The following is a 26,280-nucleotide window of genomic DNA, read 5'->3' on the forward strand; positions in this document are numbered from 1 at the left end:
ACATACTATCTCTACTGCCAGTCAGTAGACTTTCCTAGGGCTCAGTGTCCTTATCTTTAAGATCTGGATATAGGGATGCCTGGGTGGCTCAGTAGTTGAGCATCTGCCTTTGGCTCAGGGCATGATCCTGGAGTCATGGGATCGAGTCCCATGTCAGGCTCCCTGCATGGAGCCTGCTTCTCCCTTTGCCTATGTCTCTGCCTCTCTCTCTCTTTGTGTGTGTCTCATGAATAATAATTTAAAAAAAAACTTAAAAAAATAAAATCTGGATATAGGGGCACCTGGGTGGCTCAATCAGTTAAGTGTCTGACTCTTGATTTCAGTTCAGGTCATGACCTCAAGGTTATGAGATGAGCCATGCATTGGGCTCGATGCTGGGCATGGAACCTGCTTGAGATTCTCTCTCTCCCCCTCTTTCCCCTGCCCCCCTCCTAATTTTTCCCATTCTAAAAAATAAGTAAATAAAATTTGAATGATAAAATCCAGCTCATTTGGGCTAAACAGGATTGAATAAGATAATGTCTATAAATTGATTGTAGATACTAACCACATCTACAGAATCCTTCACAGTAACACTTAATGTCTAATGGAATAACTGAATACTATAGCCAAGTTGACACAAAACTAATCATCACAATGCCCTACCTTTACTAATCAAGGGAATGCAAATTAAGATCACAGTAAAGTACAATTTTATATCAACTAAATTGACAAAAGTCAAGTATCTGGTAACACCATGCATTGTATGTAATGGTAATGTAATCAGTGGGACTCTAATGTATTCCTATGGGAATGTAAACTGCTACAATCATTCCCGCAAACAATTGGCACTTTCTTACATACATTTGTATGTGTGTAGCCTAGAAATTTCATTCCTTCAAAAACTTGTACATGAACACCAGGAAATGCGTAAAATATATAAGAATGTGGTAGTAGTTAAAAATATGTAAGTAGCAAAACAACAACCTAGAAACAAACCAAATATCCGCTGGTAGAAAAATGGGTACATAAATCTTACTATAGGCATAGAATGGAATATCAAATGGTAGTGAATAAATGAATGACCAGTGGAATATGAGTGAATTTTTGGAACATTTTTATTGAGTTTATAAAGCAAGGTACCAAAAATAAATAAATAGATAAATAGGCAAGGCACAGGAGATTAAAAATAGCATAGTACCATTTCTCTAAAGCTCAGAAACAAGTAAAATAAGTCCCCATATCATTTGGGAATACATACCTACATTAGGAGCTCCAGCTATGGATGAAAGGGGCAGGATGGGCTAGCAAAGGATGTAGAAGTCAGTGGAACAGTGTTGCTAATGTTCTAGTCTTTAGGTTTGGTGGTGAGTTCCTGGGTGCTTCTTTCATTATTATAAGTCATAACTTAGTATGTTACAGGTAATTTTTCCATATTATCAAATCACTTAAAAATATAAAGGATAATTAGCAAAAACATTTGTTTCTTTTTCCCTCAAAAAAGCAGAATTTGAAACTTAGAGTGCTTTAATCTGTGAAAGTCTTTCTTAGGAAAAAGAAATTCATAAAAGCCAGAGAAGGGCTTAGAAGACTGCATGATTTAGGTTTAAAACTAAGGCTGGGTTTCATTGCGGCTGTTGATTCTCTCCTTAGGAAATATTTCATATGTGAAAACTTTTCATTTAATTCCAGGGAGTAATAATGAACATGGTCTGGAAATAGATTGCTAAAGCTGTCTGTTAGTTCTGATGAACTCATCTACTGTAAGAAATTTGTAACTGGTATTCATGGTCACAGGGTGCTACTTCATTCCTTAAAATTAACTTGTAAGTTAATAGAAATGTCATAAAGCTAGATCAGAATAGAAAGATGTAATTTTAGTTGTTTGGGTTCTGTGTGGCGGAGCATTGTAGAATTCTGGCAAATGATATAGGGCTCTCTTTCAGGTTTTAAGTTTTTAATTTGGCCAACTTACTGAGGCTCAAATTGAGGGGTGACCCACTTTTGCCTGGGTCAAAACAACCAGGGCATGGAGGAAAATAATTGTTTTTTTTTTTTCTTTGCAAGAAGCTTTGTAAGGTTTCCCAGCTGGCAAATTCGGTATCCCACATCTGATACATAGAAAAGCTACAATTTGAAATAGAGGTTTTTTAAAAACAATTTTTAAGGTGCCAAATGCATCTTTGAATACATAAGATCTCTCTCAGGTAATCCTCTCAGCTGAATGAGTAGCATAACATGTCATTTGTTTACAGATACTTGATAATGTGAAGAGCAGTGTCATGTTTTCTTTATCTGGCATTTGACAGCTGTTAACTAGTGAAATGAGAGATTAGAGTCTGTGCAACTAAAAGCATACACTGGATCCCTTCAAACAAAATGGTGCCACCTTCTATATTAAGGATTAAATTAGCTGATTGGTAAGATGTATATGCCATGTTATTGAGAGAGTTATATTTTCTTAATGAATACACTGTATGTTTTAAGTCCAAGGAAACATTGAAGCCTACAAGATAAAAAAAATTTCCATAGTAAGATGTAAACTAATCTGTATAGTGATGCTATTCCTATATAATTCATCAAACCATATCTTACAAAATTGGTAGTATATGTATATTGACTAATAATACTAAATTATCAACTTTACCTTTCTTTTATTACTTATCATAGGTGATTTTTTTTTCATCTAACATTATGTTTTTATACTTTGCCTATTATATCATTCTTTTCCCCCATGCATATTTTTCTTTTAGGGAAAATATGTCTCAACTTGTAACTGTCAGCTTATTTATTTCCCATTTCTATGTGATCACTTATTAGGGCACTAATGATATTGTTTTTGTGACTGTTAATGGTAGTGTAGTGTTAGTTGATTCTGGAAGGATTATGGTAGTATAGTATAGAGGTTAACGGTGTGGTCGCAGGATCCAGACTGATAGGTGAATCTCTACTCAGCAAGTCACTAAGTATATGACGTTGGCAAATTACTTGATTTTGTTTTGCTGTGGTTTCCTTTATTTATTTATTTTTCTATAAAGTTTTTAAAACATATTTTCAAGTAATCTCCATAACCAATATAAGGTTCTAACTTACACCCCAAGATCAAGAGTCACATGCTCTTGACTGAACCATCCAGGTGCTTCCACCTTTAAAAAACATTTTTTTTAAGTTTATTTATTTATTTATTTATTTAAGTAATCTCTAAACCCAACATGGGGCTTGAACTCACAACCCTGAGACCAAGAGTCAAGAGCATGCACTTTTCAGTGTCAGGCTGGTTTCTTGATTTTTAATAAAAGGAGTGAGTTCAGTGCTCTGGTACCTAGTAAAAGCTAAGTGAAAGCTAACTATAACAATGGCAATAATAAAAATTATTATTGAGTTGGTTTCTATTGTGAACTTAATATACTAGCACTTGTGTATGTTTAATTTATTCATATGCAAGTAGAGCAGGTTGGCTATAACTCTCCAATCTAGGATCAATATGCCCATGTACATGATAGTCCATTTCCTTTAGAAAATTCTGTCTGTTGTATATTATGAATAAATTTTCCAAGGCCAAATTCAATGGCAAAATAATTGTATTCACTTTGTATTTGAGTGCCTAGCATTTGCAAAATAACAGAGTAGTATACAGATATATGAAATATAGTTCCTGTACTCAAGTATTATCATTTTAACAGGAAAGATTAGGAATAGAAATCTGCTTTTTCAGGACCCTAGGTGGGTGAAAATTATACCAGAAGAAACCATGTCAGACCGGATTAATACTGGAAACAGAATGAACCGGAAAGTCAGTTTCACCATTTTGGGGAGCAAAGGGGAAATGAATTGAATTACATATATACCTTGGTGGTGGTTATTGTTTTCATACCCAGGAATCTCTGGATCTGCAGTCTACCTGTAGTCTATTTTTTTTTTTTTGAGAGGAGAGAGAGAAAGAGAATCTCAAGCAGGCTCCATGCTCAGCATGCAGAGCCCCACATGGGGCTCAGTCTCACAACTCTGAGATCATGACCCTAGTTGAAATTACAATTTGGACAGTTAATTGATGAGCCACCCAGGTGCCCCTGCAGTCTACCTGTATTTATTTTCTTTCCTGGTTCAGCATCTACAAGTGTATTACTTGTTAAAAGCTCTGTATGTGCAATATATAACAAAGAGAAATGTTTAATGCTATTGACATAAGACAGGTACAAACGAAGTATGACCATTATTAGCGTAGAAGTAGGTGATATCTCATCCTGCAGAAAAGAATTGGAAAAAACTTATGGTGTTTTGGTGGCTCATTTAGTTGGGTGACCAACCCCTTATTTCAGTTCAGGTTATGATATTAGGGTCATGAGATCAAACCTGATGTTGGGCTCCATGCTGAGTGTGGACCCTGCTTAGGATTCTTCCTCTCCCACCACCCCCTGTTCATGGTCGTGCTCTCTCAATCAAAATAAATAAATACGTAATAAAAGAAATTGGAAAAAAAGTTCTTGAAAGAATATTTGAGCTGGGATTTCAAAAGATGCATGTGATTTCAGATGAAGTTTAGGAGCTTTAGTGGTATCTTTGCTCCATGCATGGTCAAGGTATCAGCGTAAGTAGTGATTCAGAGTGAGGGCTGTGCATGGCATCCTGGTCAGATAGCGAATACCCATTGAGCAGAAACGTGATCTATGTTCAGGTTCTGTACTGGGAAATATACTTGGAGAGGTAAGTTGATGTCCTATTTAGTGGGCTTGGAATGCCTTCAACTTAAAGAATTGAGATCCATGAAAGGTATTTTACATGGCAGATGGTGGTGGCAGTGATGATTGGCTAGTACAGCTGGATTATCCACTAACTGCATTTTGTATTTATTTGAATTCATATTTTCTCTCTCTTAGGAAGTTCACGATTTATTACAAGACTATGAGTTAAAATATTGTTATGTGGACAGAAATAAGCGAACAGGTAAGCTTTTACTTTTAAGCAACTGGTTTCATTTTGTTTCTCAGTGTGGGCACTAATAGCGGCTTACTGTCTTTTCATTCTTAATCTCTGAAACTCTTAAGCATTAAATCATATAAATGCTACTCACACAATGTATTTTCTGAAGATAATATCTTAAATTATCACATAATTAATGTGTTACTGGAGACATTATTTTTATAAAGAGTTTTCTTTTTTTAAATTTTTTTTTTTAAATTTTTTAAATTTATTTATTTATGATAGTCACAGAGAGAGAGAGAGAGAGGCAGAGACATAGGCAGAGGGAGAAGCAGGCTCCATGCACCGGGAGCCCGATATGGGATTCGATCCCGGGTCTCCAGGATCGCGCCCTGGGCCAAAGGCAGGCGCCAAACCGCTGCGCCACCCAGGGATCCCTATAAAGAGTTTTCTAATATGTTGTGATGTTATAATAAATTTTTATAGGCTTGGTATCCTTCAATTTTTTATTGAAGTATAATTAGCATATAGTGTTATATTAGTTTCAGGTGTACAACACTTTTTGGGGGTATACAGCCTATTGATTCCACAATTTTTTGCATTACCCAGTGCATACCACAATAAGTGTACTCACCATCTGTCACCATACAACATTATTGTTATATTACGGACTGTATTCCCTATGCTATACTTTTCATCTCCATCACTTATTTCATAGTTGGAAATTTGTACCTCTTAATTCCTTTAATGTATTTTACCACCACCTCCATATCCCCTCAGGCAACTGCCAGTTTGTTCTATGTATTTGTTTTTGTTTTTATTTTTTTAAGTAAACTCTGTGTCCAATGTGGGGCTCAAACTCATGACCCTGAGATCAAGAATCATGCTCTACCAACAAAACCAGTCAGGCGCCCCTTGTTTGTTTTTGTTTATTCATTTGTTTTTTAGAATCCACATGTTAGTGGAATCATATGGTATTTGTCCTTCTCTGTCTGACTTATTTTACTTAGTATTATATCCTCTAGGTCTGTCCATGTGATTACAAATGGCAAGATCTCATTCTTTTTTATGGCTGAGTAATATTCTGTTGTGAATATATATACATCTTCATTGTTGTAAAGCTGCAATAAACAGAGGTGCATATATCTTTTCAAATTAATGTTTTCATTTTCTTTGGGTAAATACTCAATAGTGGAATTCCTTGATCATATGGTAATTCTACTTTTAATTTTATGAGGAACTTCCATATGAGTGGCTACATTAATTTACATTCCTGTCAATAGTGCACAAGGATTCCCTTTTCTCCTCATAACACTTATTATTTCTTGTCTTCTTGATACTAGCAATTCCACTGGTATGAGGTGATATTGTGATTTTGTTGTGGATTTCCTTTTTGATGAGTGATGAGCATCTTTTCATGTATTTGTTGGTCATCTATGTCTTCTCCGGAAAAATATCTATTCATATTCTTTGCTTATTTTTTAATCAGAGTGGTTTTTTTGGTGTTGAATTGTATGAGTTTATATGTTTTGGATATCAAACCTTTACCAGATATATCATTTGCAAATCTCTTCTCCCATTCATTAGGTTGTCTTTCATTTTATTGATGATTTACTTTGCTGTGCAAATTATTTTTGTGTAGTCTCAGTAGTTTATTTTTACTTTTGTTTCCCTTGCCTCAGGAGACATATCCATAAATATGTTGCTAAGGGTGATGTTCAAGAGATCACTGTCTTTTTTTCAACCATTTGGAATTTTATGGGTTCAGGGCTCACATTTAGGTCTTTAGTTCATTTTGAGCTTGTGTGTGGTATAAGAAAGTGGTCCAGTTTCATTCATTTGCATGTAGCTGTCTAGTTTTCCCAGTACCATTTATTGAAAAGACTGTATTTCCCATTATATATTCTTACCTCCTTTGCTATGGATTAATTGGCCACATAGATATGGGTTTATTTCAGGGCTCTCTGTTTCATTGATCTATGTGTCTATTTTTGTGCCAGTGCCAAACTGGTTGATTACTATAGCTTTGTAGTAGATCTTGAAATCTGGGATTATGATACCTCCAGGTTTGTTCTTCTTTCTCGAGATTGCTTTGGCTTTTTGAGGTCCTTTGTGGTTCCATACATTTTAGAATTAGTTCTAGTTCTGTGAAAAATGTTGTTGGTATTTTGTTAGAAATTGCATTAAATCTGTAGATTGCTTTGGGTAGTATGGACATTTTAACAGTATGGGGGTTCCAGTCCAGGACTGTGGGATATCTTTCCATTTGTTTGAGTCCTCTTCAATTTCTCTCATCATCATTATAGTTTCAGAATACGGGTCTTTTACCTCTTTGGTTTAATTTATTCCTAGACATTTTATTCTTTTTGGTGCAATTATTATTTTTTTATTTTAAATTTATTTTTTAAATGTCTCTTTTTTTAATTTTTATTTATTTATGATAGTCACACACACACACAGAGAGAGAGAGAGAGAGAGAGAGAGAGAGAGAGAGAGAGAGGCAGAGACACAGGCAGAGGGAGAAGCAGGCTCCATGCACCGGGAGCCCGATGTGGGATTCGATCCCGGGTCTCCAGGATCGCGCCCTGGGCCAAAGGCAGGTGCTAAACCGCTGCGCCACCCAGGGATCCCTTTGGTGCAATTATTAATGGGATTGTTTTCTTTCTCTTTTTGCTATTTCATTATTAGTGTACAGAAAGGCAACTATTTTCTGTGTATTAATTTTAAATCCTGCAGTTTTACTGAATTCATTTATTATAATAGCTTTTGTTGGGATCTTTAGGGTTTTCTTTTTCTTTCTTTCTTTCTTTCTTTTTTTTTTTTTTTTTTAAGATTTTACTTATTTACTCATGAGAGACACAGAGAGAGAGAGGCAGAGACACAGGCAGAGGGAGAAGCAGGCTCCATGCAGGGAGTCCCATGTGGGACCCAGTCCAGGGACTTCAGGACCATGCTCTGGGTGGAAGGCAGGTACCCAGCCACTGAGCCACCCAGGCATCCCTTTAGGGTTTTCTATGTATAGTATCATGCCATCTTTGAATAGTGACAGTTTAACTTGTTCCTTACCAATTTGGATGAATTTTATTTCTTTTTCTTGCCTAATTGCTGTGACTAGGACTTCAGTACTATGTTGAATAAAAAGAATGGACATTATTGTCTTGTTTCTGATGTTAGAGAAAAAACTTAGTTTTTTTTTTTGCCATTGAGTATGATGTATGATGTGGATTTTTCATGAATGACCTTTATTTAGCTTAAGGTATCCCCTAAACACACTCTGTTGAGAGTTTTTTTTATCAAGAAAAGATGTTGAATTTTGTCAAATGCTTTTTCTGCATGTATTGAGATGATTGTATGATTTTTATTCTTCATTTTTTTTAATGTGGTTTATCACATTGATTGATTTGTGAATATTGAACTTCCCTGCAGCCCTGGAATAAATTCCACTTAATCTAGGTGAATGATCCTTTCAATGTTGCTAAATACACTTGCTAATATTTTGTTGAAGATTTTGCATCTATGTTCATCAGGAATATTCTTCTATAATTTTCTTTCTTCATAGTGTCACATGTTTCAACATGAAAGAAAATTTTTAATACTTCACAAAATTTTGCATTACATGTAGTTGGGAAAAATAAAATCTGTAGTTTGAAAATATTGTAAAAATTAAAAACAGAACATTGTAGTATCTTATAGATCTTATAGTGGAACTCCTAATGTAATTCCAATACTTTTATTTGAGTCACTGGTCATGAAATTAGTTAAGTGGGTGGTGTCAGCATTAAAAAAAAAAAAAAACACCACGAAATAGAATAGAAATATCAGAGTGCATTGGATGTGGTAGGAGTATTAGTTCCTGATACTTTTGTTTCAGAACTGTGTATATGTATACCAAGTCACAGACCAAAAGTATATTCCTTACTGTAAGTCATAGTCAAAAAAGTTTGAAAACACTGGCTTAGAAAATTCTTTAATTTATTTTGTTATCTTCTAGCTTTCGTAACCTTACTGAATGGAGAGCAAGCCCAGAATGCAATTCAGATGTTTCATCAATATTCTTTTCGAGGAAAGGACTTAATTGTTCAGCTACAGCCAACAGATGCCTTGCTGTGTATTACCAACTTGCCCACTTCTTTCACACTAGAAGAGTTTGAAGAACTTGTTCGTGCTTATGGAAATATTGAAAGATGTTTTCTAGTCTACAGTGAAGTTACTGGCCATTCCAAAGGCTATGGATTTGTGGAATACATGAAAAAGGACTTTGCTGCAAAGGCTAGATTGGAGTTACTGGGTAAACAATTGGGAGCATCAGCTCTGTTTGCACAATGGATGGATGTTAATCTATTGGCCGCAGAGCTCATTCATTCTAAGTGCCTTTGTATAGATAAACTCCCTAGTGACTACAGGGATTCAGAGGAGCTGTTGCAATTTTTTTCCAGTATACATAAACCTGTGTTTTGCCAGGTATGTATTCTTAGGGTATCATTTGAAATCTTTGAAAGTCTCTGCCTGTTATTCTGCATGCACTCACAAATTTATTATACCTATGTGAAAATCACAATGGATAATCTAAGTCTTTTTTAATCTGTAATGAAGACTTTAAGGTCATGGTAAATTTTCAGTCAATTCCTTTTGCAGATGAGTTAACCTATATTATTATATAGTTAAGTATGTCTTAGCAAACCCATCACTTACTCATTCACTTCATTCCAACCATTTGTTGAGCCTTTCATCCATTGATCCATTCATCCATCCAGGTGTTGCTTATTATCTTCTCTGTGCCAGACATTATACTGCTAAGAGTTGGAAATATAGAGAATAGAAACGTACTCTCTCAATACCTTACAATTTTGTGGAAGGTACTGACAAGCAGATAATTATAAATCCTGTATAAAGAGTAATGTAATAGAAGATAGGGGAGTATTATGAGGCTTAAAAAAATGTATAATCCTATCTTAATGGGATCATGGTGAGACATTCAGAGAAGATCTTGAAAACTGACAGTACTGGTACAAATTTTCATGTACTTGATCAGTAAACTTAAATACATTCTACTAAATAGACAAAAGTATATATTGTATAAAGCTCCTTCCCTTGTAGGTATCCAGTAGCAACTGATGAACTCTTTTCTCCCTTGCTTTCCTTAATTTCTTCCTTCTCTCTCTTCTCTCCTCCCATTCTTCTTTTACTCTTACCCATATTCCCTGCCCCCACTACCCCACCATTTTTCTTTTATCATGCATTTGTTGAGTCTCTACTATTAAACTAGAAAGCTCAGAGTTGTTATAGTTTTTTACATATGTGGGTGTATATATATCCACATACACACATAACCATATATAACTATATATAATTATGTAATGTTTTATTATATATGTAAATATAGATTATATAGCTAACTATATAACTATATATAATACATATAATGATAATTATATAGATTAATGCTATCATCTTACTTTTTCTTGTATTTCTATCCCTTCAATCCCAATATAAGCATCAAAGCAACCATTTAAGAGTTTCATAAAACTAGAAAATTCTGTGACAAATTTTTTATCAAATCTTTGCCCAGTTATTGAAAGATGATAATCTAATCCATATCCTTTTTTGGATACTATTAAGTATACAGTGATATTCTGTGGTCAAACAAAACTCTTTGTAGCTGTAGTTGGTGCCTTTGAAGCAAATGTGAGGGAAGTAGCCATTTATCACAAGGTGTATTTGAATTGTGAATCACAGAGTTGGAAGGTACCTGAGAAGTTCTCTAATCTGGGTTGCCACTGGTAGAAAAATGTTTTGTTATATTATTTGTAAGTGACCATTTAGCTCTATTAAAATGTTTCAAAATAATGTAAAATTAACTAGATTAGAAGTCAGACCATTACATATTTGAATGGCTCTCCTACTGAACTTAAATATTCCTCTTGAAAACTGCTGATGCTGTGGACTTAGATGATTTTGTCTTTTGAAAGAATTAAAATAGTATTATAATTTATATAGCCATAAAAGTGATCATAATGAACTAGGAATAGTAATAAGTGTTTCAAAAGTTCTCAAAGGGTCAATAAAACAACTTTGCAACTTTGCCTTTATCAGTGGATCTGTGAGATTCAGGTTCTTTTGCTTGGTAGGTTGACATGGACTATATTGAAGGTAGTGTCTTGTGATCAAGGGACATTAAAGAGACTGAGGACTTTTACAAATCTGATTTTTTTTTGAAGATTTTATTTATTTATTCATGAGAGACAGAGGCAGAGGGAGAAGCGCAGGGACCCTGATGTGGGACTCAATCCCAGGGCTCTGGGGTCACAATCTGAGCCAAAGGCAGACATTCAACCACTGAGCCACCCAGCCACCCCTTACAAATCTGATTTTAATATCTGGTTTAGATTAGAAGAGAAATGGGGCTGTAGGAGAAGTGTTTGGAAGAGGCACATATTTTCCCTTCCTGTTAGGTGATTGGAAAAAGCTTTGTGGAAGAAAAAACATTTGAGGACAGTTTTCAAAGGAAGAATGTGAAGGAAAAATAGAAATTTGGTCAAACTATACAAAAAGGTAAATCTTCAAAAATAAGAGGAGAGAAACTAAAAAAGATTGAGAAATTATTTAATTGTAATATTAATTTATGAGATGCCAAATCCAAACGTGTTGTAGATGTGTCTTTTAAAAGACATACCATGCTGAATTTTACCACATTTACCACTTTATCGCGTGAATGTGTTTAAGATAATTCAGACATGTTCAAAACTTAGAAACTTTTTAGAGTCTTATTTTGTTCTTATTTTTGCTCTTTGTACCGGTCTTTACAGATCCAGGACTTTAGTATCTTCCTTTACACTCTTACAGGTGGGTGACTGGAAATATCAAGTTCTACATTGCAGGAGTTTATTTAGGGCACATTCAGAAATAAAGCTTGTGTGTTGTGTATGGCATTTTAACAAAGCTGGGGCACAGTTTTCCCAAATAAGATGTGCTTTGGAATACTTGACCAAATTTCTGGGATTCGCCTAAATTATTTAATTAAAATAATTCCTCCTCCTTTTCTTCTCTTAATAATACAAACTTTAATTGATGTAGATATGTGATCAATATTTGTTCAGTATCTTTCATTGCGCATGTATCTGGCAAATTTATTTTAAAGTTTTAGTTATTGTGTCTCCATATTTTTCTATACCTAAATTATTAGTTATACATCTTCATATAGATGGAATATTATCATTTGAGCTTTGACTTTTAAAATAACTTAGAAAATCAAAGAATTAAAAAGAAACTTGACAGAATCTTATTTATAATCCTATCTTCAGGGAAGACTGTACATAAGTATCTATCTATCTATCTATCTATCTATCTATCTATTTATTTATTAAAGGTAATCCCTATACCCAATGTGGGGCTCAGACTCATGACCCCAAGATCAAGAATTGCATGCTCTTCCAACTGAGCCAGGCAGGCATCCCACAACTAGGAAACTTGATTTTGGAGAGAAAGAATACATTATTTTTGCCAGTATCATGTTTTGATACATTTGTTTTAGATTTTGAAAATTATATACTGAAAATAAATATTTCTAACTGAATTTTAGAATTCTCCTTTTAACAAAATGTATTAAATCAGCTTGCACAGGATGAAGGCAGTTATGTTGGTGGCTTTGCAGTAGTTGAATATAACACTGCTGAGCATGCTGAAGAGGTTCATCAAGCAGCTGATGGAATGACCATCAAAGGAAGCAAAGTCCAAGTTTCCTTCTGTGCCCCAGGAGCACCAGGGCGAAGTACATTAGCAGCATTGATAGCATCTCAACGTGTGGTAAGTCTACTGTTCCTTATTAGGATATAGAAAAATTCTAATACTATTTTAATCTTTCCAAACCAGTTGACCATTCATTGGACCCTCATTATATTTCCATTATACAAAGACATTCTTCCTTTGAAAAATTGGCTAAATGGTGTCTCTGTCATATCAAGCCAGGAGTTATTACAAAAGAAATTGCATTTGGTAGATTATAGCCAAAGAAATTTTATGTAGGAATGTTCTGTTCTAAATTTTGAGTGTCATGTCTCTTTTTCCAAAGTGTTCATAAGTATCCACAGTGCATATATAGGAAGGTGTGTGCTTTGTTTTTGCGTACATGGCCCATTGTCACTACTTCTCTCTTGTTAACTCTCTTCTTATTCCTCTCTCTGCCTCTCTAGTGTGGAAGTTCCATGTATATAGGGACTATTCCTTGTTCAGTTTTTACTCAATGGTAAATACTCATTGACTGAACTAAGGAAGGAATACACATTTGAGGGATGAGGGGAAAAGACTTCATGATGGAGGGGATCTTTGAGTGTGACATTAAAGTATGATTTTGAAATACATTGTTGAGAATGGAGGCTAGGATTGCTAGATAAATACAGATTTTGCATGAGACATTATACTGAGAAAATTTTCCAGTGTTTATCTGAAACCCAAGTTTAACTGGGCATCCTGCATTTTTACTTGCTAAATCTGGCAACTATAAGGAAGTAGAGTGAGTTGAATAAAACCTTTCAAGCAATAGAATTGGGCAAATTTGCATGCTTCAAGGTGAAGGTGTGTAGAAAGGGATGTATGGTGAAATGATAGGTTGATGCCAAATCAGGGAGGACCATTGAACACTGAAAGAGTAGAGATTGAATTTGATAAGCAGGAGGGGGAGCTTTTGAAGTATATAAACAGGGTAATGATGGAATCAGAGTTAAGCCATCAAGAGATCAGTCTAAAAGTGGTTCGTAGATGAATTGAGGAAGGAGGAAAAGATAGATAGGAGGTTGTTGGCCTCATGTCTCTTGCCCTCCTCTTCCTGTTCTTTAATCTCACATCTGGTCCTGGATCCCTTCTCCTTTCTTTTGTAGTTTGTCCTTCTCCTCTTAAGTTCTTCTGTCATTCTCCTGTCCTTGCTTGTGGAAGTCATAACTTCACCTATTCTTTGACTGTCAATGTCATGCCTCTGGTTAAATTGACTCTGTTGGATCAGAGTCACACAGTTTACAATTCTGAATCCATCTAGTCAGCTACATCTGCAGCGAGGGCACTGTGTCCTCTTGAAGAGAAACACCTACATGACTTGATGCTACTACACATGGGTAATATATGTCAATTGGTTATCCCCTGCAAAACTTTAGCTCATCATCTCTCATCAGCTGCTCATTTCCATTTTCTACAGCAATTGTCTCAAACTTTCACCCTGTTTCTGCCTTTGTCCTATCAGCTGGTCATGGCTCCTACTTTTTAGAAAGTACAAAGGTCATGTGCTGGATCATTCGTTCAACTCTTCTCATACTGCACCAGCAAATGGGTCCCAATTTTTTAAAAAATATTTGTTTGTTTGTTTATTTACTTATTTATTTGAGAGGGCGGGCCAGAGGGGGGAAGGGGCACAGGGGGAGGGAGAGAGAATCTCAAACAGATTCTGAGCTGAGCACAGAGCCTCATATGGGGCTCTATCTCATGACCCTGAGATTATGACCTGAGCCAAAAACCGAGAATCAGACACTTAACTGACTGTGATACCCAGGCACACCTGTGTCTCTATTTTTCCTTTTCTCTTCAGTAGCATTCATTCCACAGGTACATTCTGGACACCCACTCCATGCTAGGCACTGTTAGAGATGTTTACAATTCTTCAGTGAACAAAATGGACAAAGACCCTGCTCTCTTGGAGGAAGAGCTGTGCTTCCTCCTGCCGGTGCTGGGGCTCATGACCATATTCCCCATCTTCAAGGATTTTGATCATTACCTTTCTACTTACTGTCATTTGTTGCTCCACTAGCTCCCATCCCATCTGCTTATAAACATGCTCAGATCCTTTCCTTTAAAAATGCTCTCTACATACTGCCCTTTATATTAGTCTTCCTTCACAACTGGAGCTTTTTGAACAATTAGGCCCCATTTGCTGTCATCATTTCTCCATTTGCCTCTCAGCCTGATACACTGTGGTTTCTGCCTCTGCTATTCAAGTGAACCTGTTCTCATGAAGATTAATAGAGATTTCTCAGTATTCAAGTTGAATAGGTGCTATTCAGTCTTATTCCTTGGTCTCTTTAAGGGACTCCACTCTCCTCAATTCCACCCCACCATTCTTTTTTTCTGCTTAACTGTTCCTTCCTCTTCTTCTTTTTCCCTAAAGGCTGTTATCAGTAGATGTGTGTGACTTGCAAGCACATATTTTTGAACCATTTGCCCTCAGCACTAAATCGGTATTTCCAAATGATTGTTAAATGTCCCACCTTCATGTTCTATAAGTAGTTCAGTTTCAGCATTTCTAAAAGAAAACTATCTTTTCTCTGGAACTTGTTTTTCTGTGTTCTGTGGTGTTGGATTGGATTTGCTGAGTTTATAATTCTGAATCCATCTCATCACCTGCTTCTGCATCAGGGCACTGTGTTCCCTTGGAGAAGAACACATAGGTGGCTAGATGTCACTACAAATGTGTGACATACATGTATAATTCTGTGTTCTGTATATGGCACCAGTTCCCTCTGTTACTAACTCTAATTGATTTTTTTCCAATGCATTGTTTGATTTGATTGGATAATTTATTTTGCATATATGCATGTATCTTTTTGAATTAGTGTGTTTGTATCCTTTGAATAAATACCCAGTAGAAGAATTACTTTGATAAGGTAATAGGTAATACTATTTTTAATTTCTTGAGGAACCTCCATACTGTTTTCCACAGTGTCTGTCCTTATCTTTATAATATCCTCGTTTTTTTCTTTTGGTTTACTCTTTCTCCTCTCTCTGTATTGATATTAATATTTAGTACTTTTGTTTTCAATCTATATTGTTTTCTGATTAACGTATTTAAAGAAGGTATCTATATTGTTTTCTGATTAACGTATTTAAAGAAGGTATCCTTTTAACTAATGCTATACATATGTATCATAAATTTTATTTTGCTTTTAAAGTTTAAATTCTACTTAACATACAGTGTTATATTAATTTCAGGTATACAATATAGTGATTCAACAACTCTATACAATGTGTCATAAATTTTACATTATGTTTCAAATTGTTTTATGATTTCCTTTTAAATTTAAAGCTTAATTACTTTTGTTTTCATCGTTCAGTTTTTATCCACTTAGGAATTTTAAACACCTATTCTTCTCACACAGATCTGTAATGTGTTGCCTTGTGATCAGAGAGTCTAGTCTCTAATGTTGATTTGGGGGAGGGGACCCTGGGGCTGCCTTTTGTTTTATTATGTGGTTACTTTCTGTGAATGTGCCATGTGTGCTCAAAAACAATCCAAACTCCATGTTTGTGGGTTATAAAGTTAATATATGAATCTATGTGTGTATAAATACTAGTTTGAGCTTATTAATTGTGACTCAAATCTTCTCTGTCTTCGCTTATTTTTTTTTTTTTTTGTCTGTTTGGTCTGTCGATGTGTGAGAGGAATGTATTAGAAGTTACGTGTAATGGTTGAGTTTTCTTTTTCTCCTTATTATGTTAGTTGTTTCTCCATAGATAAATAAGTATAGGTATTATTATTAGATGCATGTTTGTTTGTAGTCATATTGATTATTTTACCCCTATATGTGTTTTTCTGATGTTAGAGTTGCTACTTCAACTTTCTTTTAGTTTATATTTGCCATCTGTTTATTACCAGCCTTTCTGTACATTTGAAGTATGTGTCTTATAGGTAACATGTTGCTCTAAAAACATGTTTTAAGGGGCGCCTGGGTGGCTCATTGGCTAAGCGTCTGCCTTCAGCTCAAGTCATGATACCAAGGTCTTAAGATCGAGCCCCACATCAGGCTCCCTGCTCAGTGGGGAGCCTGCTTCTCCTCCCACTCCTTCTGCTTGTACTCTCTCTCTCTCTCTCTCTCTCAAAAATAAATAAATAAATAAATAAAATCTTTAAAAAATAAAAACAGGTTTTTAAAAATAAAATTTAAAAAAAATCTGTAATTGGTACATTTAGACTACTTAGATAATAATGTAGTGATGTTTATTCTCTCATAACATGTTTTCTTTTAACTGTCCCTTTTTTCTTTAATTTTTATTTCTTATCTACTGTTGGATAACTAAGACTTTTCTTCAAGTGTGGGTTGTCCTGGAGAGCAGGTGAAAGTAGGTAAGCATCTCTGGGACAGGAAAAAAGAAACCCCTCAGACAGCAAATCTGAATGTGCCTTCCTTAATGTCACCCCTTTAACAGGGAAAACTAAATGGAATTCTGCATTTTCCATCTGAGGATGGCAGTGTGAGAATTAAACTGGTGGAGTGCACACCATTGCAGCAGTGATGTACTTGATAACTAGGTTGTACCGACTGACCTTTGGAGTCTCAGCTGGTCCATTTCCTATGAATTCTTCTCTAGAGAGGTGGGGAGCCATGTCTTGTACCTCTTGGCATTCCTCCTCAGCATCAATTGTACTCTTAGACTAGATACCAAATGTTTGTTAAATGAGGTTTTTAAATTATCTGAGGCCCCTAAGATCAGGAAGCAATCAGAGGGCTGAGATTTTGTGGCTGAGAAAAAAAAAAAGCCATAGAAAGGTAACTACTTAAAGAAAAGAAAAAAAATTCTTCTTCCCATTTGAGAGTAATATGTTCTATCTTTAGCCTACTGGTAATTGCCGCTAACTTATTGGCACCCCTAGATTTCTCAGTATCCCTTTCTTCCCATTTAACTCATTCTTATCTCCATCCTACTTCCTCCTTCCTACTCCACCTACCACCATATTGGTGTTTACATTTTAATTTTAGGATTGCCTTAAGTATTTTTTTCCCATAGTACTGGATTTTGTATGCAAGACCGAAATTACCTATGACATAACATACCTTTATTTGCTCCTACATTGTAATATTGTCTTGCATTTACTGTATCTTATGTCTCATTTTCAGAGAAGGAATTAATGTGGTAAAAACTTGAGAATTTGTATATTTGGGAATATTTTTATTTCTTTCACATATTTAGATAATAGCTGAGTATAAAAATATTGTAGATACAAAGTTCTTCCTTTGACACTTTGAAAATACTAACTTGTTGCCTTTTTAAATCCAATGTTGATGCTTTGAGGGAGAAGGTGGTATTAATTCTATTCTTGTTCCTTTGGAAATATGTTCTTTCTCACTGGAAGCTTTTAGCATTTTTTTCTTTGGCTTTGAAGTTCTTAAGTTTCATACTAAAAAATGCGATTAGGTATGTTTTTTTCCTTATACATCATCTTCAGAACATCATAACCCCTTTCATTCCATGTTCTTAAATTTTTCTTTAATAATGAGAAATTCTCAGCCATTATTTCTTCAAAGATCCTCTTTTTTCTTCTTCAGGGACTCCTATTTTATACAGGTTGACACTTCTAACTTCTTTATCACCTTACTTTTTCTGTTTTGTGTTTCTTATTTCCATGTTTTGTTTTGTTTATTTGCATTTTCCACTTCTTTATCCTTTGCCAGTGTCTTCTGAGAGCTTTCTTTGAACTGATCTTTTAAGTCATTGTTTTGTTTTTCAGCCACACATGTTCTACTATTTATCTGTTCAAGCATGGGATGGAGGTTAAGAATAATGCTCTGTAACAGTTTCTTCAGTTTCTTTGTCTATAGAATGGTGATAATTATTGTACCAATTTTATAGAGTTGTTTTGGAGAACTACGTGATCTAACCCATGTGAAGTGCATAGAATGATGCCAAGTATGTGGAGAAGGCTGCTTTTTTTCTTTCTTTTTTTTAATGTTTTTGTTTTTCAGACCCAGTATTTCTAATTATTCTTTGTAACTGCTTGTCCTTGATTCACGTTACAAATAAACATTTTATAAGGGTATCTGTTATGTTACTATTACTATGTAGTGTTCTTATTATTTCCTATCCATTAATTCTGGTTCATCCCTTATAGGTGGTTCAGTTATTTACTTATGATTTTTAATGGCTACATTCTCCAGATGTCTAGCTGTGTTCTGTGAATAGGTTTTTCCCTGGGAGAGTTTCAGCTTCCTTATATATGAGTGTTTAGGGGTTGGGGAGTAAAGGATGGACAGGGGAGAGCGAAAGCCTGTCCATTTTAGCTGGGGTTTAGTGAACGCAGATGGGGAGCCAGGGCAGAGAATTCCTCCTTTACTATCTGTCCTAACCACAGCCCCTTTCCTGCCCCAACCAGGCAACCCTGCACCTGGGAGAAACTGGTAATTCAGTGGTCCTGTGGCTGTCACTATACTGGTGTCCCTTCTCGTGCTGGCCAGGAAGACCCTCATTACAGCTGCACGAGTAAAAAGCTCTTCCCCAAACTGGCTGTAGGTGCAGACTCTCTCCTGCTCCCAGTTCAGGCCTGCCTCCACACTGAGACCCGCTGCCACCTCTCTCTCTGGGGATTTCTCTCAGACTTTGTGTCTGATTCTCAGATTTGTCACCCTGTCCCTCTCATTTTCACAGTATCTGGGTTTAACAAGGGATTCCAATTGTATTGTCAGTTCTCCATTTTTTTCATGACTAAAAGTTCATATTCATAGTTTTTTTATAACTATATTAATATTCTCATCTATCAAGTCAGTTTTTGAAACTGAAAACAATTCCATGTTTTTAGGAGGTTACCTAGTCACATGTGTGTGAATTCACTTCAGCCTTGTCTCGAAGATTAAGTTAATGAAGACTTTTATTATAAGAAAGTTTTTGTTTGTAAGGCAACCCACATTATTATGCTCTAGATGAACATTCTATAGTAAGGCTCTTCTGTAGTATTGACAGTGTGTCAACAAGTTATCTCCCCATTAATAAATTCAGATTCCCTTGGCATCTTTCTGCTGGTATTGTGTGAAGAGATTTATCTTACTAAACTGTTAGTCCCGCAAAGCCAATATGTATTTCACTGAGACATTTTATGAGGATTTCAGTATATGCTGTATAGTAGAATATCTTAACATTTTAATTAGGAATTGTGGTAGGATAATATACAAAAATGTTTCATATAAAGCAATTTGCATTAATCATAAAAAAGATGAATGAGAACTTCTGGAAGAAAGCCTTTAAAATGTCCTCTTTTGTGCTTTTCCTTGTTGTAATATTTTCTATTTCTGTATTTATTGAAGATGCACAGTAATCAAAAAGGCTTACTTCCAGAGCCAAACCCTGTACAAATTATGAAAAGTTTAAACAATCCTGCCATGTTACAAGTTCTTCTGCAACCCCAGCTCTGCGGGCGAGCTGTTAAACCAGGTAAGCACCAAGAAAACAGATTAAATATAGAATGTTGGCAAGAAGCCAAATTGTGCTGTTTTACATGAAAAACACATTTAAATTATTCCAAAAATATTTTTCTAGGACTTGCCAATGACTTTTAATTGATGGTCTGAGATGATAATATGTTTTCACTATTTCTTAAACATTTTTACTTATTTTTATTTAAACTTAATTTGCCAACATAGAGTATAACGCCCAGGGCTCATCATATCGCGTGCCCTCCTTGATGTGTTTTCACTATTTTTGGTACAGTCTGCTTCTGTGTTTCCTAATTTCTTTTCAGTAAATGTTGAATATTCAAACCAGTTTAGCTCCTAGTTGACAGGAATTTAGAGACCAGATTAAAAAAACTAATAATAATAAAGACCGGATAATTAACACACTATGTTATTATGGACTGTACAAACAAAGGATGCGATACCTTCCCATGTAATATTTTTAGCAGAATTACTTTATTCAAAAGTGTTAAAGGTAAAAAAAAAAAGTGTTAAAGGTATGTCTCCTCTTTCCTTTTCTGTTGAAAAATTGTTTCACTTTGTAGAAAATGTCAAAAATAATATGGAAATCTTTATAAAATTGGTATATATTAAATATCTACCTATTTAGTATTCTTCCTCTGATAGGAGTCTATCTTTTGAGATGCACAACTATACATACATAAAATGTATATTTTAGCATTATGAAGAAGTGAATTTTTCAGTGCTAAGGTTTAGAGTAAAAATGTTTACATATACCTATTGTTTCAACCCCAAGTGGTCTAATACCAACTAGTGGACTGCAATTTACACCTAGCACTAACCACTGAGGGTTAGCACAGACCCTACAAGTTAAGGGCTTGGTCACCTGTTGGTCTGCTCCTACTTCACACACCAGCTACAAGTTCAGGGGATATCCAAACCACCTGTATTTCTGATCAACTGGCTATAAATTAGGGGGTTCCTACCACCTCAGATTTGATGATTTGCTAGAACAACTCATAGAACTTAGGAAAGCCCTGTACTAAATGATTACAGATTAATTATAAAGGCTACAAGTCAGAAATGACCAAGTGAAGGTATCCTTACAGCTAGGTCTAGGAGGGTCCTGAATGCAGAGCTCTTATGCTTTTGTTCCATGGAATCTGAGCACATTACCCTCCCAGCACATCTGTGTATTCACCAACCAGGGATCTCCATGGAATTAAATTTGGCATCCAGAGTTTTACTGGAGTTTCATTATGTAAGCGTAATGGACTGTTATTGAACTGAACCTCTACTTTCTCTCCTCTCCTTGGAGATCAGGAAGTCTGGCTGATATCACATGACTCAATGCCCCAGCCCTCTAATCACATGGTTGGTGTTTCTGGCATTGACTCATCCCATGGAAGGGCCCACCTTGAGTCACCTTGTTAGCATAAGAAAGACACTCCTGTCACTCAGAAAATTCTAATGATTTAGAGTTTTCCTTCCAGGAACCAGGGACAAAGACCAGTCAAATTTTTTATTATACAACAATATTCATAGTAAGTATATCTATAACCATCAATTATTTGTGTGTAAGAAGCAGTGTTAGAGGTTTTCTGGCTCAGTCTATTACATAATCAGATATCTCTTCTACAGTTTTAATGGTATAGAGAGTTGTTTTCATGTCTTGACTATTCAAAGCATAAGAAGCTCATTATTTCCCAAGGCAACCTATTCCTTAGTTTGACAAATTTAATAACTAGGTTTTTAAAAAATATTAGATGATAAACCCTATAATTGTAGTGACATTCTAGTTCTTCCTCTGGAGAAATAAGGAATAAGTCTATTGCTTCTTCCATCAGAAAAGACTTCTAATATTTGAAGACCACTACCATGAAACCGTAGTCTTTTTTTTTTTTTTTTTTTAAGATTTTACTTATTTATTCATGAAAGACAGAGAGAGGCAGAGACACAGGTAGAGAGAGAAACAGGCTCCATGCCAGGAGCCCAATGTGTGACTCGATCCCAGAACCCCAGGATCACGCCCTGGGCCAAAGGCAGGCGCTTGACCACTGAGCCACCCGGGCATCCCTTTAGTCATTTTTTTCTTTTCCCTGTCTTATGTTCTCCAGGTCAGTGGTCTTTTTAAAATTTATTTTTTGACTATGCAGCACTATCATTAAAGTAAATTTTGAGCAGAGCTCCAATATATACACTATATGTATCAACTATATGTCAGTTATATAAATGCACCCTTGTTGACCTATATATTAAGAAGTGATACAGCTTATATTTTATTAAAAGATAAAAGTAAACATGAACGAAACTTCTAGTATTTTTTTCTGTACCTCATGAACTTCTTTGGAGATTACAGTTTTATATTTGACTTTCCACAATATGTCCTAAGATATGCTCTCTAGTTTCCCTAGCTAGTTGTCCTCTTGTAGATATTAGCCTAGGTTTTCTGGGTTGTCCAGAAATATGTTGTACACAGATATCCTGTAAATGGTTTTTGATCAACACAGAAAATGCAGTGGGATTTCTTTCCTATGATCATTATATTTCTGTTAATGCAGTCTGAGATTGTATTAGTGTTTAAAGGAAGCATATCATGCTCTTGGGTCTTTTAGAAAGTATTGGCCACACCTTTGGACTCTAGGCTCTCTTCAGTAACTCCCCTCCAGTATTACTTTTTTTCTTTTCTTTTCATCTAAGAATTTATATTCTTTCCTCTGCTTTTCTACTCAGATTGATGTATGACCATAGAGATTATGCTTATTTTAGTACTAGTTTTACAGTTGTAAAGATATTCCACTGTTACACTGATGGAGAAATTATTTTGCCAAGCATGGCTTTTTGTTTGTGTGGAGTGGCTAGGGATGACATCTACCTCATGTGAACACATCCAAAGCTTCTGGAGGATGTTTGGAAAGTTGCTTGCTCTTCAGGAAAGACAAAGTGTCTTGTTAATAATAAGTTCTAGATTTCCTTCACTATGTCCTTTAGATCTTAACTCTATCCCTTACTATACTTGAGCTCCTCACAGAGAGCTCTGAGCAAGCTAAGAATGATAATTCCTCATGTTTATATTAAATGTAGTATATATGTTTATACTCTTTAAAAATTTTTTTTCACATAACTCACATATATTTACTTGTTTATAGTTTGTCCCACTAGAATGTAAGTTCCATATCTGCAAAGACTTATGTCTTGTTCATCTCCTGCACCTAAAGCAGCACCATTATTTATAATGAAAGGGACTTAAGTGTTTGTTTACAGGTTAATCCCCTTCCTCTACATCTCTGTCCCACAACTCACACATACCTGGTCTGGTCTGTAAATTCCTAACGACTCTTTTTTGGTCTGCCTTTTTTGTTTAATTTGTACCCCTCCGTCAGATTGACTTTCCTTCCAGGCCTAATTGGGTTATGTTACTCTAACCATACTGATCTTTTTTCTTCAGTCCAGACCTTTTAATTACCTTCAAAAATATAATAGTGTAAATATTCTAAATTTCTTTCTTTATGTGTGTTTCCATTTAAAATTTTAAGTCATGTGCATTTAGTTGTAGTTTAAATTATACTTTTTAACAGCTTTGTTGAGGTATAATTGCATGTTAATTGGCCCATATTTAGAGTCTAAAAAATGAGACATTCTGACATGTATAAAATTGTAAGTATACATAAATCTTGACATATGTATACACCCATATATATATCACCATAATCAAAATAATGAACATATTTATTACTTAGTTTCTTTTTGACTGTTTGTAATCTCCTTTCCCATCCCCAGGAAACTACTGATTTGATTTCTGTCCCTATAGCTTGTATTTTCTAGAAATTTCTATAAATGGAAGCACACAGTATGCAGTATTTGGCTTCTTTTCACTCAGCTTTTTGAGACTCCTTTATATTGCTGCATGTATCAATAATTTTTTTCTTTTTAATGAGGAGTAGTATTCCACAATTTCCATGTTCATTGACTTGCTGATGAACATTTAAGTTATTTCTAGTTTGGGATTATTACAAATAAAATTTCTGTGAACATTTGTGTACTAGTCCTTATATAGGTTTATGCTTTTATTTCTCTCTGGTAAATTAGTTGTGGAATGGCTGGGACATATGTTAGATGTATGTTTAAGTTATAGGAAACCATGCCAACTGTTTTCCAGTGTGGTTCAACCACTTTACATTCTTACCCATCACTGTCCAAGGCTCCAATGTGCTTAGTCTTCTCACCAACACTTGATGTGTCAGTGCTTTAATTTTAGCCTTTCTGTTGGGTGTATAGTGCTAGCTCACTGATTTTGAGTAATCCTTTCAACTAATGATTTTGAACATCTTTTAATATGCTAATTTAGCCATCTTTATATATTTCCATTATATCTTTTTAAATATTTTGCACATTTTAAAACTGAGTTATCTTTTTCTTATTAAGTTGTAACTGGAAAAAAAAGTTGTAAGTGTTCTTTATTCTAGATGCAAGTATGCTGTTGTATATATGGATCTGCAAATATTTTTTTCACTCTGTAAGTTGTCCTTGATTAACAATAACTTGTGAAAAACAACATTATTTTGGCAAAGCCCAATTTATTATTTTTCTGTTATAATTTGTATATCGTTTGTCAGATTTAAGATGCCAATTTTTATTAAGATGCCAAATTTAAGGTCATTAAGATGCTCTCTTATATTAGAGAAGTGCTATAATTTTACCTTTTATATTTAGATCTATGATTCATTTTTTTCTATGATTCATTTTTAGGTAATTTTTGTTTATGGTGTGAAGTAAAGTTCCAGATTTTTTTTCTTTTTTTACAGTTGTTCCAGCATCACTTGTTTAAAAAGATTAGCCTTTTTCCATTGAATTACCTTTGAAGTTCACTATATATGTATGACTCTATCTGTGGATTCTCCATTCTATTCCATTGATCTAAATGTCTGTCTTTATCTCAATACTACATTGTCTTGATAGATGTAGCTTTATAATAAGCCCTGAAGTCAGTGTAAGTCCTCCAACTTTATTCTTTTTCTATTTGTTTTGCCTAGTCTATGTCCTTTGTATATGTATATAAATTTTGGAATCAGCCTGCCAATTTCTGTGACAAATGTCAGTAATTTGGTTGGGATTTTGTTGAATTTATCTACTAATTTGGACAGAATTGACAATTCTGAGGTTGAGCCATACATATGGTATATTTCTCTATTTAAGTTTTTTTAAATTTGTCACAGCAGTAGTTTATAGTTTTCAGGGCACAAATCTTTCATATATTTTGTGAGATTTACCCATAGTATTCTATATTTCTTAATATGATTTTAAATAGTATTGCTTTTTAAATTTCAATTTTGAATTTCTTGTTGCCAGGATATACAAGTACAACTGATTTTGTATATATCTTATCTTGCAACTTAGCTTACTATTTCTTGTAGGTTTTTCTTAAGATTTTCTATATAGACAATAATGTGACCCACAGAGAAACACAATTTTCCAATATGTGTGCCTTTTATGTCTTTTTCTTGCCTTACTGCAATAGACAGAAATTCCAGCATAATTTCTGCATTAACCTAGTGAGAGTGGACATTTTTACTTTGTTTCTGATCTTAAGGAGAGAGCATTCATTCTTTTATTATTATGTGAGCTTTAGCTTTTTCACAGATTTTCTTTTTCAAGCTGGGAACTTTGCTTCTATTTCTTTATTGCAGAGAAATTTTGTCATGGTAATTGCTGAAATGTATCCAGGCATTTTCTCCATTAACTGATATGATCATATGTGTTTTTTGTTTTTGTTTGGTCTGCTAGCATGATGAATTACATTGATTTTTCAATATAAAACCAAACTTTTATTCCTAGGGTAAGCCTTACTTGATCATGACTTATATAATCCTCTGTATGTATTGTTAAGTCTTGTTCAAGCTTCTTGAGGAGGGAAGGATGGGGCACAGTGGGAGACCTAGCCAAGAGTTAAGGGCAGTTAGCTGTGAGACTGTAGACATTTTCAGAGTGTTTTGATTCCAGTGGTTGTTGTTTTAGACTTTCAGACTGGGAAACAACCGTATTCATTAAAAGCTGTGAAAAAAGAGTAACAACATCCAGTGACTAACTGAAAAAAGACAAGAGGTGGTGTTGAAATTTCTAATCATTATTGTGGAATTTGTCTACTTATTTAGTTGTAGAAATTTTTGCCTTCTATATTTTGAAGCTCTGTTATTTGAAGTACATTTGAGATTGTTGTATCCTC

At 34.9% G+C, this 26,280-nt stretch overlaps 1 protein-coding gene across 1 annotated transcript in view; it reads left to right on the forward strand.

The window, feature by feature from the left end:
- Positions 1 to 26,280, forward strand: part of RAVER2 (ribonucleoprotein, PTB binding 2) — a 99,759-nt gene that overhangs the window by 21,990 nt on the left and 51,489 nt on the right. Inside the window, exons 3-6 of the mRNA XM_055305247.1 lie at positions 4,857 to 4,923; positions 8,891 to 9,360; positions 12,511 to 12,702; positions 19,950 to 20,076. Coding sequence (XP_055161222.1) covers positions 4,857 to 4,923; positions 8,891 to 9,360; positions 12,511 to 12,702; positions 19,950 to 20,076 — 856 coding nt within the window. The remainder of the gene's footprint in view (positions 1 to 4,856; positions 4,924 to 8,890; positions 9,361 to 12,510; positions 12,703 to 19,949; positions 20,077 to 26,280) is intronic.

Source organism: Nyctereutes procyonoides, unplaced genomic scaffold (assembly GCF_905146905.1).
Source record: "Nyctereutes procyonoides isolate TBG_1078 unplaced genomic scaffold, NYPRO_anot_genome, whole genome shotgun sequence".
In the NCBI taxonomy this organism is placed as follows: Eukaryota; Metazoa; Chordata; class Mammalia; order Carnivora; family Canidae; genus Nyctereutes; species Nyctereutes procyonoides.